We start from the raw sequence: 16,471 nt of genomic DNA on the forward strand, positions 1-16,471 counted from the left end.
AGAGTGTGAACAAGCAAGTGAAGGATGAGAGATAATAGAGATAAATGCACATGTCATCAGCTTGTTAATCAGTGATGGAGGAAAAAAAAACTGTGGAAGGGAGCTCATCTCCACTCGGGTCAGCAAAGGCATCACCCCGTGAACTAATGAGTGCAGCCGCTGTGACAGGGCCAATGCGCCCTGCGGTTATCATAACAGAGAAGGGATGCTGGGGTCAAACGGTCCACAGCAGGACACGGTAAAACATCAAAAAAGCATGACGCACCCAAGACCAGGAAACAATAAACCTTTAAGAAGAATGTACACTAAAAATGTTAGGAATTTGAACAGAAAGTGAATGTAAAAATTCGAATTAATTCCTGTTAATTTGTTAATTATAAGTTAACTTAGTATATTCAAATAGTATTTGCTATAAAATCATTATTTGGCACTGAAAAAGTCTTATATTTTACAGCAAAAGAATAAATTAAATTCAATAATACAATGTATGTACTTTATAAGTGCAGCAAAACATTTTTACAAATATGTTTTTTTTTGCAGGTAAAGTTTCAGGTCAAACTTTTTGTGATGATGCATCATATCTTATTCTATTCTATTCTATTCAAATAGTTGTTTATCACTTATGTTATGTTATTTAGTTAATGTATACTGGATTATTTCAGTACACACACATCACTAAAAGAAATGAGAACTCGCAGTTCAGCAACTGAATCAGATCTTGATTCAGTAACAGGCAGGACACTGAGTTCATTCAGTGGATTCATCAGACTCATTCAAACCAGTAACTCATGAGTTTGTGAGTCATTTGAATCATTTGTAAGTGAACTAGTGGTTCAACGGATCCCAAAACTCACGGTTCAGATCGTATTACGTTTTTTGAGTCATGGAGTGGACTCATTTTTTGAATCAGCAAAGAAAAAAATATTTTTGGGGTGGGGGTAACTTTGCTTTCCATTTAATACTTAAAAGCCCACATACTCTGATACCACAGCAAAAACTACCAGCCTAACTAATAAAGTTAGTAATGCCTTTAAACATTATTAAAGGCAAGTGAACAATCAGTAAGAACAAATACACAAATTACAAACATATGCACAATATATACTAACAAAGGTACAAATAAAGTCAGGTTTAACTGTAGTAATCATTAATAATTAAATGTAAAACAACACTATGTCCACTGTATACATTTAATATAGATTAATCTTTGTTAAAGCTGTGTTTTGTAGTTTGATTAACATTCATGACATATAGACAACAGCAAGTTTTATAGGCTGCTGTCACTTTAAAGGGTTAGTTCACCCAAAAATGAAAATAATGTCATTTATTTTGCACGCTATCTGAAACGCGCCTCTCTCTGTGCGTGTTTTTGGGTTGCTACAAAAACCATAGTTTAACTATGGTTTTGTTGTGGATATACAAATGGTAGTTAATATGTTAAAAAAAACATAGTTTTACTATGACAAAACCATGGTTAATTTTTGGAACCATGGGTCCTGGGCTGTACGGATCAAGGATCAACAATGATCTGTTTAACCGCTAATGTGAATTGACTAACTGGTATGCCTGTTCTTGCACGCTATAGCTCATGAGAACAATTCAGTTGACTAATTTTGCAGTACACTGTCTTTTTTTATCTCATCACATTCAATTTGGATGCAAAATCACATTTTGAAAAGCTATGCATGAAACATTATTTTTGAAAAGACTGTGCACTTTCAATACATGTTTGTTTCTTAGTCATGGTTCATGGAAAGTCCACTTGTAATGAACTTCAGTAAGCTGAGCTCCACTAAAGCATTGAAAAATATTTAATGATTATTTGTCTTACAGGGATTGCTGAATTGCTGTCATCATTTGCCCACCTTCATGTTTGTTCTAAAACTTTGAACAATTTAATTAATTTAGTCTTTTGTAATTGAATTCATTTAGTCTATATGGAAGTCAGTGGTTACTAAAAGTGTTTGGTTACAAACATTCTTCAGAATATCTTCTTTTGTGTTCCAAAGAAGAAAGCAGTGGATAAAGGTTTAGAAGCACATGAAGATTTTTGGATGAACTATCCCTTTTAGTAACATGTAAATCATTGGTAAAGCTTAGAAATCCTGTTGAGAAGCTCAATGCTTGGACAAACATCCAACTTTAGCTTTATATCCTCTCCTCACCCCGCAGCCTACTTTAGTATCTTAGAATGCACACAGTGGTGGCGAAGCCATTGTCACAGACAAGCTAGCAGGTGCTTTATACCTCAGCCTGAATTGTTTCAGGTGCTTCCACAAAAGAAATGAGTTCCTGTCAGGATTCAAAGGATAAATTGATGGATGATGCTAACTCAGCCACCCCATTTCTATCTCTTGTTGCTGCAAAAGCAATCCAAGCTCTTATTGAAAACATTACAAGACAGAAAGAAACTCAAGACTGTTCTAGGATTGAGCAAGAGCCAGAAATGATTATTAACAGAGACTGCACCGAGAGAACAGAAAATCATGGGGAGGGAATGAGATATGGGAACATGACACAATTCTCCCACAAGAGCATCACGTTACTATTACAAGACTATTATTTACTGAAATATACAGAATGAATAAACAAATTGCATTCGCTCTGTAATCTTTCTTGATTTGCTTACTTGATTTTATCTATCAGGACTGATTATCATTCACAAACTCTTATGAGCCGGTTCTGCTTAGTGAAACAGAAACGTACTGTGCGACTAGGGTAGTCAGATTCCCAAATAAATTACTTTTATGAGCCTCTTCATTTAATCAAGTAGTTTGAAACAACTACCAGTTTAAATCAGTCTGACATCCTTCACTGAAACAAATCGATTATAGAATTGGTTATTGAATCAACTTCTGTTGACTCACTTAACTGAAAGGCAAGTTTACGTTAGTAATAAAGATTTTCTAACTGATAAATACAGACACACACACACACGTTGGGTTTCCATGTTTTATGGGGACATTTGACATAATGATTTTATACTGCATATTCTATTCCCTAATCCTAAACCTTTCTGCATTTTTAGATTTTCAAAAACCATCACTTTGTATGATTTATAAGCTGTTTTCCTCATGGGGACCGAAAAATGTCCCCAACAAGGTAAAAGGATTTCAGATATTGCCATCTTTGTGGGGACATTTTGTAGACTTGTATATGTAAAAGTAAAATTAATATGATCAGTTTTCATCCATTAAATCATGAAAACCTTAAATGATTTTAAATGAGAAATATTTATTATATTTCTGTGAAAAATAATTGATTTTTAATAAGAGTCGTTCTCATTAAAAATGATTGGACTCATTTTGCATGGAATAATCAGACTCTCTTCACTTTTCCTGCAGGTGTCTGCGTCTTTGGAGGAGCAGGCATTCACAGAGGCATGGGGTCAAAAAGCAAAGGCTACATTCTCTGAATCTCTCTTGGACAGCTTCACTAATCCAGACCTGAAGAAAATCATCAACAAGATCAATGTTCTGGGACCCGCCAATCTCCCAACTGCAGAAAGAGAGAGGGTGAATTGACATACACCACTGAAGCTGTGGAGGAAAGAGCTGTTGATGACGCATCAGGATTTTGTTTTGATCGCTCTCTTTGTTTTCTCAGTACAATACCATTCTGAGCCAGATGGACAGCATCTACTCAACTGCAAAGGTGTGTCCGACTCCAGAGGAATGCTGGTCTTTGGAGCCTGGTGAGAAATGCTCCCAACACTTTGTTGATGTGTGTCAGTAAGGGTCAAAGTGAAGGTGAAAATTCATACACAAAAAGAAATACAAGTGCTTGCAATGCAGCAAAAGAATTAATGTTTTATATATAAGCTTCAGGCTTGATCAAGTTGAAGATTTGAACAGAGAACATTGTGAAAATGTTAGACAAAGGGCAAGCAATTTTGACGCTCAATATATAACTAGTTGTTGTTCAGCCTAAACCAAAGTCCCTTTAAGACAATTCATTTCACTCGGCAGCCATCTTTGAAATGCCTCTCTGGCATGCAAGTGCAGCTCCTATCTCTTTGAATGGGGCTTGCCAAGCTTATTAAATTTGAATATTTGAAATCACCAATGAAACCTGACAACAACCGTCTCATAAATTTTGATTCTAAACACTCGAATCGTGACAAAAAACTGCATTTTTCAGGCTGGACCAAGCTAATGCACATGTGCAGTCCTAAGTGTGCATCTCAGAACACTGACTGTTTCTATAGGAACCGGAGCTTCTAACGGCAGGTGCAGTGTCGCAATGACTTTACCCATTGGCGACTGGCTCTTTTATTTAGAAGGCAGGACTTGTTCCGCCATATTGTGTGTTGCACTTTCTCCCATTCATAGTAAAATGAGTGGACCATCTTTTTGTTTATAAAGTCTTTGGCCTAAACAGCTTGATTGCAAGTGCGATATTGCTTTTAACAGTTAACAATATACAAGATGTTAATATTAAGTAACATTCATTTTTGTTCAGCCAACAAAATCTCTAAGCAACACACAAGAGTGAATGATTCAATGACTCACACATAAAGACAGCCATTTGTTTTGTTCCTGACAGAATTTTTGGTTTGGTCAGAGCCAAAGCCGCATGGGCAATTGCTTCGACATACTGTATGGTGCGGTTGCACTTCGGGCGACCCAAGTTCGAGTCCCAGCTAGAGGTCCTTTCCCAATCCAATTTCCCTATCTCATCTCCCATTGTTTCCTGTCTGTCCACCTCCTGTCCTATCTAAATAAAGCCAAAAAGCCAAAAAATATAACTTAAAAAAAGAATCAGTGTTTTGAACAAATTGAGGTCACATTTACATGTGTTCAGGCAAATTTTCATGGGGGGATGCAGTAATTTCAATAGGTATCCGCGCAATTGGGAATTTCGCATGAGGGTAAAATATTTTCCCATGCATGTTTCACAACGGGTTCAAGTTGGTCAACCAGTTTTGCAGCACAGGCCAACAAATTTGCTTGGATTGAAAGTGACTTTGTTGTGAGCTGTTCTACATACATCTCTACACTGTAAAACTCAATAAGTTCAGAATACTGAAAACATTTGAGGAAACTTATTACCTCAAAACATTTAAGTATACTAACTAATTTTTTTTTTAAGTTAGAAGAAGTTAAATTTTTTTGTGACAAGTGGGGCAGGGCCAAGAGCCGTTGAAGCAGAGCAAGTCCAGTGTGGTGCACAGGTGTCTCTCATTAACACCGGCATCCCTTCGCTCACACAGTTCTCAGCCTCGCCCCACTCATAGTAATTACATACAGTTCATTTACATAAACATCACATTCAGATCTTGGTTAAATGTTAGATAGCAAATAGCATATGCTATTATAACAAAGAGACTGTCATTGTATACTTGCATGTATATAATCAAACAACATACAGTATATGCGGTCTTAAAGTTTTGCAGCCCATCTTCAACCTAACCACAAGCTCTACTCTTCACCTCAATGGTAACCCTACAAAACTAACATAACAGAACCCTCATCCCAACATAACACAACATTCAGCTTACTACAATCAAATTTTGATTTCACAACTTTTTGTACAATGAACTTTCATTATTATTTGAGTGAAATGAACTCATTTCATTTAATCAATTCAATGTTCAGTTTTACAGTCTACACTATTGATAACAGAGCTTTTTTTCCCCATGAAAATTTGTCAAAATTTCACTATGTTACCGAAAGATTCACTCATAAAGACAGTCACTTGTCACACCTACTGGCATAAAGATGCAACCTACAGAAAGCAACATTGAAAAATCTCCACCACTTGACATCACTTACATTATTCTGAACATTTAACCTTACAAAGTTTACATTAGCAGTGTTAGGTTCATTAGGTCTTTGCCTAATGAACAGAACGTTGCATTTGAATTATTTAGTCTAACTTAAAAGGTTGATTTTAACTGAAGAGTGTACCATTATATCCATGTCACATGCAACACAACAACAGTTTTGCATTTGCTAATGCCATCATTCATCTCTATGGTAAATATACAAAATCCAAAAATATCTGTTGAAGACAGGTGTTTGTCATCAGTTTTAACAGTGAACTCATTTCATTTAATCAATGGTCACATTCATGTGACCATGCGGATAACTGCAACGGATGTGTGCTGTTTCCCTTTTCAAAATGCACGTACACCAAAAAGCCACAAACAAGCAGTAGTAAATCTGATCCAGTGGGAATACACAACACTAAATGTTTTAATGTCTATCAACTCTTGCCTGCTGTGTCTGATTCCCACTTAATTGATCCTGCTAATAGATACAAAGCTTAAGTCAACATGTTTTGTATCCTTTGCTCCTAAAAGCTTCTTTTCAAGGCTTTTTCCAGAGAAACTGCACTGATTTAGCTTCTGTGTGCCACAAAAATCTGGAACGCTGTTGTAAACAAACACCCTTTTTCCTCTGGGGCTCATTTGCAAGACTCAGAAACTGTTTAACTGTTTAGTTAGCATTTATTATTATGCATTTACTTTATTTATATGTCTTTTAGAGCTCTCAGAAATCATGGCTACATCAAGAAGCTATAAGAGGCTTCTGTATGCCTGGGAGGGCTGGCACAACTCCTCAGGGGTCCCACTCAGATCCCTCTACTCTGAGTTTGTGGAGCTCAGCAACAAGGCATCTGAGATGGATGGTGAGCGAGTAATTCTTTTGGATGAATTGGGGGGCGGGGGATAAAGAAAGAAAGACCTGACACCCTGTTCTTCTGATCTGCTCTTCTCAGGCTTTAATGATACAGGAGAATACTGGCGTTCCTGGTATGAATCTCCAAACTTCGAGCAAGACCTAGAGAATCTGTTTAAACAGCTGGAACCTCTCTACCAAAACCTGCACGCCTTTGTCCGCCGAAAGCTCTACGACTTCTATGGTCCTAAATACATCAACCTCAAGGGTCCCATCCCTGCCCACCTTCTGGGTGAGTCCGATTGATTGTGAAAAAAAAATACATATGTTTGATGATTATCCATTGTGAAAAAGAAGCACACTTTAGTATACTTTTTTAAAGGACTTATTACAGAAATAATATACTCTAAAAGAATATACTTAAGTGTGAATTGAATGTAATGTTTTCGGACACTTAATTGCATGCTATTTGCAATTAATAAAAATATATTATATATTAAATTCAATTAGTTGAACTTTACAGGTGCTTTTTTACCCACTTAATTAGGACTTATATATCTTTATACATGATTTCATTATTACTTCTGTTCTTTTTGAATGGTTACTTTGAAATGTACTGACAAACATTTATGGTAAACTAAAATATACTTTAATGTCATTTCTATTAAAACATGTATGTAATTTATTTATTTATTCAATTACACATTTGTAATGATGAAGTTGCAGTTTAGTATATTTAAAAGTATTAAATGAAATGTAATATCAAATAACACACTGCAGTTATAATCAAGTACATTTCATGTGCATTTAATTTCATGTAGTTAATGAAAGTGAATCTTTAATTACACTTATAAAACGGTTAGTTCCTGTCCTTTGATTCTGATGGGTCAATAGCTGTGTTTTATTCACGATAAAACACGGCTATGACCGCTTCACCCAATGGTTCTGTGTATCACTACACAACACCCAGAGCAACCACTCTTAGCAAAGTAAACTGTTTGTTATTAACTGATATTGTTCATTGAAGCTTACTGTATTATGTAGAAGAGTGTTGTGTGAATGAGTTTATTACCTGCATTCAGATTTAGCACTTTCCTTCAGATCAGTCCGATGTTCATAATAAAAAATCTGTTTAAATGTCCGATGTATTATCTTGTCCTTTTAACAGTTAAGGGGTTTTCCCATGACTGACAACCTAGTCAAAGATTTGTCAGTTGCGTCTTGTTCCGTGTTCACAACAATTCAGTCTTTTCAATATAAAAGTCTTCGCTATTGACTGACACACTCATGAAGACAGTCTTTGCCGCCATCTGATGGTGTAATAATGTAACTTCTGTTGCTGTTTATGGTCAGGGACTACTTTTTCCGGCAGAAGGAATGCTTTTAGTGAAAGTTTACTTCATGAAAGTTGCATTGATACATATTTTTGGCTTTAATATTTGTATTGTGTGGTAACCGTTTTATAAAAGCAATAAGGTACTCGAGGTTAGTGCTGTCACGGCTTATTCATGATACAGCACAGCCTCTCGTACCTTATTGCTTACTTAAGTGGCCCTTTTAATTAATATTATATTACCTGCAAGTACATCATTTTTTTAAAAAATATATACTTTTAAGATTTGAAGTACACTACAAGTGCACATATAATACAATTTAGCACATTTTTTCACAAGGGTAAAATGGTTTATTATTACTGTAATTATGCAACTAGTTTCACAAAGCCAGTCTTTTGACATACAGCATAAAATGGTCAAAATTTTAGCTTATTCTGGCCATAAATTGCCCACTTTGACAGAAAAAAGACATTCAGACCAATATGTAAAGCAGTTTATTTTGATAATCCCTTTCAAACATTCTGTTGACTATAAGTAACTTTCCAACTTGTCAACTATCTTTTATTAGATTATTAGTAGGCTGCTTAATATCTGCAAACTCTTTATTGTGAGGGTCCCCCAACAGACATTCTACTGACTGTAAGTAACTATGGTAAGTAAACTGTAACTGTAAGTTAACTTATTCTAACCCTAACCCTAACAGTCTACTAATACTCTACTAACACACTAATAAGAGTTAGTAGATGTGTAGGTGCAACGTTACTTATAATCAACAGAATGTGTTAAAGGGACCATCAAAATAAAGTGAAACATCTTTTTCATCATATATAACAATAAGTGTTTAAGATACTTGTGGTGATGTTCTCATTGTGTTTGGTTTCTGTTAGGCAACATGTGGTCACAAACGTGGAACAACGTCTATAACATGATGGTCCCTTTTCCTGACAAACCCAACGTAGATGTGACAGACACCATGATTGCTCAAGTAAGCTAACTGAACTATACCTCAATGACTAATATCCTGAGCCGTCCAGAGAGTGATGAAGTGATTTGTACCCATAGGGTTATAACGCCACTCACATGTTCCGGGTGGCTGAGGAGTTTTTCACCTCTCTGGGTTTGATCGAAATGCCTCCTGAGTTTTGGGACAAGGCCATGCTGGAGAAACCAACTGATGGAAGGGAAGTGGTCTGCCATGCCTCTGCATGGGACTTCTACAACCGCAAAGACTTCAGGTACATGAATCATGTCACAGGAAAGTAGTTCATATTGCAGCACAATGGCAGATTTTTATTAAAAAGAACAGATTTCAACTTTTTTTTTGTAATATGACGATCACATTAAAAAAGTCTTCCGAACTTTCCATTACCCTGATTAAAATTTTCAAATGCCTTTACAGATTTTTTTCACTCACAGACCCAGACTTTCAATTTTAAAAGATGAAAATCCCTCATAAAAATGTGAATTATTACATGTTTAAAACTATGATTTTCTGAGCAAAGAGTGAAATAATCAAGAAAAGAAAAAAGAAAATTCAAAGTCTATTATTCTGTAGAGCCCCTCTTTCTTCCCCAGCACCACCTGCCTAATTCTGCAAGGCAGTTCTCTCTATTTTCCTTGCAGCAGCTTGCATTCTATTCATATTCAAAATTGGGTCAAATATGGACAAACCCAACCTTTGGGTTAAAATTTATTTGAAAAAAGTAACCCAACAATGGGTTTGTCCATTTTTGACCCAAATTTGATGCAAAAATGCCATGACCTTCGGGTTACAAGTCTCTAACCATTAGGTCACAACTGCCCCAAAGCTACTTCCACAAGCCATACACCCAACGAACTACGCCACTGCAGTCAAGAGTTAGGGTTAAAGGGTTAGTTCACCCAAATATGAAAATTCTGACAGTATGGGGAATTAGGGGGACACTATACTGTCAAAAAGTGGATGAGACGTTAAACCGAGGTCCTGACTCTATGTGGTAATTAAAAATCCCACGATGTTCTTCAAAAAAATCATCCTGGCCATATTTGCCCATTGACCTCTGTCCATCATCATGGCCTCCTAATAATCCCCATATACTGATTGGCTTCATCACTCTCCAGCAATAAACTGGTGTGTGGTGGGCGTTCTGGCGCAATATGGTGATCGCATCATCCAATGCTGCACATTGGTGGTGGTTGAGGAGATTCCCCCCTTCCATGTAAAGTGCTTTGAGCAAGAAAAGCGGTATATAAATTTAACGGTCCCACTTTATATTAAGCGGCCTTAAAATGTACTTCTCAAAAAATTACAATTCTTATTGCGTTCATACTGATTGCAAAACACTTTTTCTGCTATTGAATTGAGATACGGGTAAGGTTAGGGAAAGCTTTGGTGGTATGGGTAGGTTTAAGGGTAGGGGTTAGGTGTAAGGGATGGGTCAACAGTGTAATTATAAATGTAATTCAGAAATTAATTACAGATGTAATTACATGCAGGTGTTTTTCAAATATAAGTACAATGTAAAAACATGTATGTACACAATAAGTGCATTGTATCAAATCATTAATTTAAATGTAAGAACATAGTAGTTAAGGCCACTTAATATAAAGTGGGACCAATATAACAGCATTATTATTAATATTTACTCACCCTCATGTCTCCAAACCCGTAAGACTTTTGTTTTTCGGAACCAAATTATATTTTTTTAAAATCTAGCTTTCTGTTCCTCTGTTGACAGGTACACAACTACCACATCAGGCCTGGCGCAGGACACACGACTTTATATTTCTTTATATTGTTGCCAGGGAGGGGGATGGGGGGTGTTGTAGATTTCCATGAAATGGTTTCAACGTTACGTGACGCTTGCAACAACCTACACATCATTAATGCGCCAGATAAAATATTTGTTATAGAATTTTAAAATGAATCATAACTAACATTTATTTTCTTGCAGGATTAACATGTATATGCTTTAGAAACCCAAATGTCCCCAAACCTTGAGTCAAAGTCAGTGTGTGTCTGAATCATATCTGAACATAACAAAAGGGGAAATGAAACTTAGGGACATGGCATGGCTAGACATCTAATAGCCCTGTGACATATTGAGTAATCAATGAATCAACTAATAAACCCATGTTTTGGGCAGATCTAAATTTGCTTTGCTAGTAACAGAGAAGTCATATGGTTGCTGAATTTGCACATATGTAGAACGAATCATATTGGAGAAAAACTATGTGGTGATGATGAGTAATATGTCCTGTTAGCTTTGCTATGCTCCTATTCTATAAAAACTATTATACTCTTTTTGCTGGTGGAATTCTCTGTGATGACATGAGGTCCTCCAACCGTGATTAAAGCCATATTAATTTGGTGTTAACAGCTTTACTGACTTAAAAGGAACTTTGTTTTACTATGCTGGAGTAAAGTTCATAAAATGATCAGTGTTTCCCACAGGATTCTGATTTTGTGGACTAAGCCACTCAATTCATATGGATTAGTTTTACAATCTCTTTATGAACTTTTTGAAGCATCAAAGTGGTTGTAGACTGTCAATAGAGGAAAAGGAATCACTCAGATTTTTATTAAAATATCTTAATTTGTGTTCCGAAGATGAATGAAAGTCTTTTAGGTTTGGAATGACATGAGGGTAATTTTTTGGTGAACTAACCCTTTAAAGGTGATAGAGAGGATTTTTTCGTCGACTGAGAATCCAAAGACTGTTACTGAGTTTTTCAAATGAGCGCATGCGTAAGAACAGCCCCCCTCCTTCACAGCTCACTTCAAAGGAACGCCTCCCAAAAATCGTGCACGAGTATTGGAACACGAGTGTTTACCACCGGCATTCGTTGTGTCGTGTTTTTTGGATTCATTATGTCGGACTCACCGCAGGTAACTCATAATCTGCAGTTGTTACTCCTGTCTCATGACAAAAACATTGCATGCAGCGCCTGTGGAGTGTGGAAAGTTACTGGAGCACGCAGCCGCGCTCGTCTCTCACAAGGAACGTCACGGCAGTGATTGACAAGCCAGAGGGCCAATCGTTTACGCGATGATCGCGTAAACGATTGGCTGATGTTTTTAAGGCCCTACCTCGTGCACAGATGATGTATATTAATATTATTACTTTCAGTGCACCTAATAAATAGTCTTTTATCCGTTAGTAAAGACAGTTTCAAGTAATATTGCAAAAATGTATAAAACAAAACATCCTCTTTAGCACCTTTAACTAATGTTAACTAATGAGATCTTACTGTAAAGTGTTGCCAATTAGCTGTCTCAAGAATGGCTAATGATATTCCAAATATGTTAAAAATTGTATAAATTTCCACCATGGTATTAAACACACTACATCATTTGAGATTATGAATATTGTTGGCTTTTTTGATTAATTGTTTTTTTCCTTTTTTGTCTCTTTGGAGCCTCTGCAAAATGCATAAATGTAATAAGGTGGAAATTACAGTTTGTTATAGATTCTCATTACATTAAAAAAACGTGTTTTTGACTCTGTTTAGAATCAAACAGTGCACCACTGTGACTATGGAGCAGCTTTTCACCTGTGCATCATGAGATGGGCCATGTCGAGTATTACCTCCAGTATAAAGACCAGCCGGTCAGCTTCAGGAGAGGAGCCAATCCTGGCTTCCATGAGGCCATAGGCGACGTGCTGTCTCTTTCTGTGTCCACACCTAAACATCTCAACACCATTGGCCTTCTGGATCAACTGACTGATGATGCTGGTAGGCGAAAGATGTTCAGAATGATACTTAACAGTATAGTGTAAACCTCTGATAAACTGATGAAGTATTTGAAATTTTATAGAGAGTGACATCAACTACCTGTTGAAGATGGCTTTGGAAAAGATCGCCTTCCTTCCTTTTGGATACCTTATTGATCAGTGGCGCTGGGGTGTGTTTAGTGGACGAACACCACCTGAACGTTATAATGCAGAATGGTGGTACCTCAGGTAAAATCCAGCGTCTCATAATGGATCATTGTGGTCAGAATTCGATCATTTGTGCCACATAAAGCCCTGGAAGACATAAAGACTTTTTTTTTTTTTTACACGTACGCTAGTGTACGCGCACAGTCGAACACACAGCTTTGGAAAGTATACTTCATTTGACGTGTACTGAATGCGCATACACAGTCGTTCGACGCATGCGCATTTTTAAAGGATTAACGTTAGTCCACTTTTAAATACACTTTTCCTGATAAATTTACTCACCCCTATGTCATCCAAGATATTCATGTCTTTCTTTCATCAGTCGAAATGAAATGAAGGTTTTTGAGGAAAACATTCCAGGATTATTCTCCTTACAGTGGATTTCAATGGCTACCAACAGATTGAAGGTCAAAATTACAGTTTCAGTGAAGCTTTAAGGGCTTTAAACAATACCAGATGAGTAATAAGGGTCTTATCTAGCGAATCGATCGGTCATTTTCGAAAAAAATACAACCGTTTATGCTTTATAAACAAAATATCGCCTTGAACGTACTTTCCGCTTCCGCATTCTTCATAACGCTGAATGTTCTACGGAAAAAAACGAAACTGGCACCGCGTTCGTTCCGTAAGTAGAATAGGGAAGGCGTAGAACATTCAGCGTAAGCGTTATGAATATTTTTTCCACTTAACGTTACTGAACTAACATTTTTAAACTGATGTCTGTAATTTCTTCTTTTTTGAGACATCAAAACTATAAAGTCAACAACTTTGATTGTAATGATCAATTTACAAGTAGAAATAAATTGTGCAAAATTGTTTAAATAATTAAATTATCAAAAACATATTTTGCTTACTACTCTACATACACTACAGTTCAAAAGTTTGGGATCAGCATGATTTAAAAAAAGAAAAAGAAATTGCTACTTTTATTCAGCAAGAACACACTAAAAGTGACAGTAAAGACATTTATAATGTTACAACAAAAGATTTCTAATCCAACTAAATACTGTTCTTTTGAACTTTCTATTCATTAAAGAATCCTGAAAAAATCTATCATCGTTCCTACAAAAATATTAAACTGTTTTCAACATAATAAAAATGTTTCTTGATCAGCAAATCAGTGTATTAGAATGATTTCTGAAGGATCATGTGACTCTGAAGACTGGCGTAATGATGCTGAAAATTCAGCTTTGCATCACAGAAATTAATTACATTTTAAAATATATTCAAATAGAAAACAGTTATTTTAAATTGTAATATATTTTATACAATATTTCAATACAATATTTCACAATATTGCTGTTTTTCTGTATTTTTTATCAAAAAATGTGATGAGACTTTTTTTTTCAAAATCATTAAAAAAATCTTACCAACCCCAAATCAACAGTACTTCCATGAATTGACTGATATTTTATTTCTTTTATTAGGACAAAATACCAAGGCATCTGTCCACCAACCAGACGTACAGAGGAACATTTTGATGCTGGAGCAAAATATCACATTCCTGGAAACACACCGTACATCAGGTTGGGTTCTTATCATGAGCTTCCCTTGATCAATCAATAACCAAAACTATGACTTACACAGAGAAATATTGATTAACTATTTTTTTTTTTCTCATTTAGATACTTTGTAAGCTTCATTCTTCAGTTCCAGTTCCATGAGAAACTATGTAAAGAGGCTGGACATACTGGACCTCTGCACAAATGTGATATTTACAGATCGAAAGAGGCTGGAGCTGTTTTACAGTAAGTATTGATTCTACAGATCGACTGCTTTGGATGAAACTGCTGTATCATCACCATGAATAGAAAGTCTAGTCAGATATCAACTGAGTGTTATTTGATTGCTTCTGGAAGGAAAGTCTTAATGGCTGGCTCTTCAAAGCCTTGGACAGATGTGCTTCAAGAGGCTCTGGGCACTAACAAAATGGATGCCAGTTCCCTGATGAGCTATTTTGAGCCAATTACTACCTGGCTACGGGAACAGAATGAGAAAACAGGAGAAACGCTGGGCTGGCCTGATTTTAATTGGGTGCCACCGGTTCCAGAAGGCTACCCTGAAGACATTGGTAAGACCATATGCAGACTACCTTCATTAAAACTGGTATGAAAAGGAAGCTGTGATAGGCTTTTCTTCCCTATTGTGATGTATATCTGAGTGAAATGGCTTCTCGGACAAGAAAAAATGTAGGGCAGGACTTGATTTTATCCCTTTGGGCATTGATTGGATGGCTGTGGTTTGCTATTGGTTCAATCTCATGTGAGTGACAGGTTGCCCCGCCCTCGCGCCAGTAAACATCATCAGAGAAGAGATGTCACAAGAGGGAGGGGAAGTCATTTTGATTAAACAGGGCTCATGAATTTGCACAGATAAATAATTTGCTATAAATAATGCAATTTTTTAAAAAAAATTAAATTTGATTACACGGCTTCACCATATAATGGGGATGTGAAATATTGATTTTTAGAAGAAATCTTACCTGTTTATTATCTTTATGATCCATTATGGTGTACAAAATAATCATTCTAATAACAAGGCGAACAACTCATCAATATTTCCCCACAGAATTAGGCTACTTTTTAAACCATTGCTGCGACTTTTATGTTTAAAACAGTTCTGCTACATTATATATATTAGCCCGCTTCCTCAGAAAATGAGCAAAACTCATTTTTATCATGTTTTTTCTTAAAAGCCTCAGGTAAAATAACAGATGAGATGCAGGCCAAACAGTTCTTGGATGAATACAACAGCACAGCCGAGGAGGTCTGGAACGCTTATACTGAGGCCTCCTGGACCTACAACACTGACATCACTGAAGCCCACAAGGAGATCATGGTGAGGCCCAGACTGCTCTGTTTACTACAACAACATTCATTCTCAGAGTCTCATGCTGCAGTTTTTGGCTTTAGCTGCAAAAAAACTTGGAGATGGCCAATCACACAAAGATCTATGGACTAGAGGCCCATAAGTTCGACACCAGCGACTTCCAGGACGAGTCGGTGAAGAGAATCCTGACGAAACTGAGTGACCTTGAGAGAGCTGTACTTCCAGAAGTAGATCTCAAGGAGGTAAGGATGGATTTTTTATTCGGATTTTACAAAAGAGTGTATTGAAAAGACTGAACTTGTGCTTTTTAAAAGACTAAAATATGACCTCTTCATATTTTTCATGTTCTTTTTTATTTTTTTTCATGTTCATAGTACAATAATTTGCTAGCGTCAATGGAGACCCTGTACAGTGTAGCGACAGTCTGCAAGGATGAATCAAATTGTCTGCCTTTGGATCCAGGTGAGTTAACTTTTACTATATTTACTGTACTGTTTAGAAGATTGGGGGTTTTTTTTTTTTTAGACAAAATTTTTATTTAGCAAGGACACATTAAACTGATCAAAAATGACAGTAAAGACATGTTACAAAAGATTTAAATTTCAAATAAATGCTGTTTTTTTTTTTTTTTTTAGAACATTCTATTCATCAAAGAATCCTGAAAAAGTGTATAATGGTTACCATAAAAATATTGATAATAAGAAGAAATGTTTGTTGAGCAGAAAATCAGCATATTAGAATGATTTCTGAAGGATCATGTGAT

At 36.2% G+C, this 16,471-nt stretch overlaps 1 protein-coding gene across 1 annotated transcript in view; it reads left to right on the plus strand.

The window, feature by feature from the left end:
- ace (angiotensin I converting enzyme (peptidyl-dipeptidase A) 1) overlaps nucleotides 1-16,471 on the plus strand; it is a 35,165-nt gene that overhangs the window by 7,812 nt on the left and 10,882 nt on the right. Inside the window, 15 exon segments of the mRNA XM_048170051.1 lie at nucleotides 3,345-3,515; nucleotides 3,607-3,694; nucleotides 6,490-6,633; nucleotides 6,724-6,915; nucleotides 8,845-8,942; nucleotides 9,020-9,192; nucleotides 12,449-12,485; nucleotides 12,487-12,673; nucleotides 12,756-12,900; nucleotides 14,307-14,405; nucleotides 14,505-14,627; nucleotides 14,739-14,950; nucleotides 15,575-15,717; nucleotides 15,792-15,950; nucleotides 16,083-16,170. Of these exon segments, the coding sequence (XP_048026008.1) occupies nucleotides 3,345-3,515; nucleotides 3,607-3,694; nucleotides 6,490-6,633; nucleotides 6,724-6,915; nucleotides 8,845-8,942; nucleotides 9,020-9,192; nucleotides 12,449-12,485; nucleotides 12,487-12,673; nucleotides 12,756-12,900; nucleotides 14,307-14,405; nucleotides 14,505-14,627; nucleotides 14,739-14,950; nucleotides 15,575-15,717; nucleotides 15,792-15,950; nucleotides 16,083-16,170 (2,059 nt within the window).

The sequence above is a fragment of the Megalobrama amblycephala genome, linkage group LG20, assembly GCF_018812025.1.
Source record: "Megalobrama amblycephala isolate DHTTF-2021 linkage group LG20, ASM1881202v1, whole genome shotgun sequence".
In the NCBI taxonomy this organism is placed as follows: Eukaryota; Metazoa; Chordata; class Actinopteri; order Cypriniformes; family Xenocyprididae; genus Megalobrama; species Megalobrama amblycephala.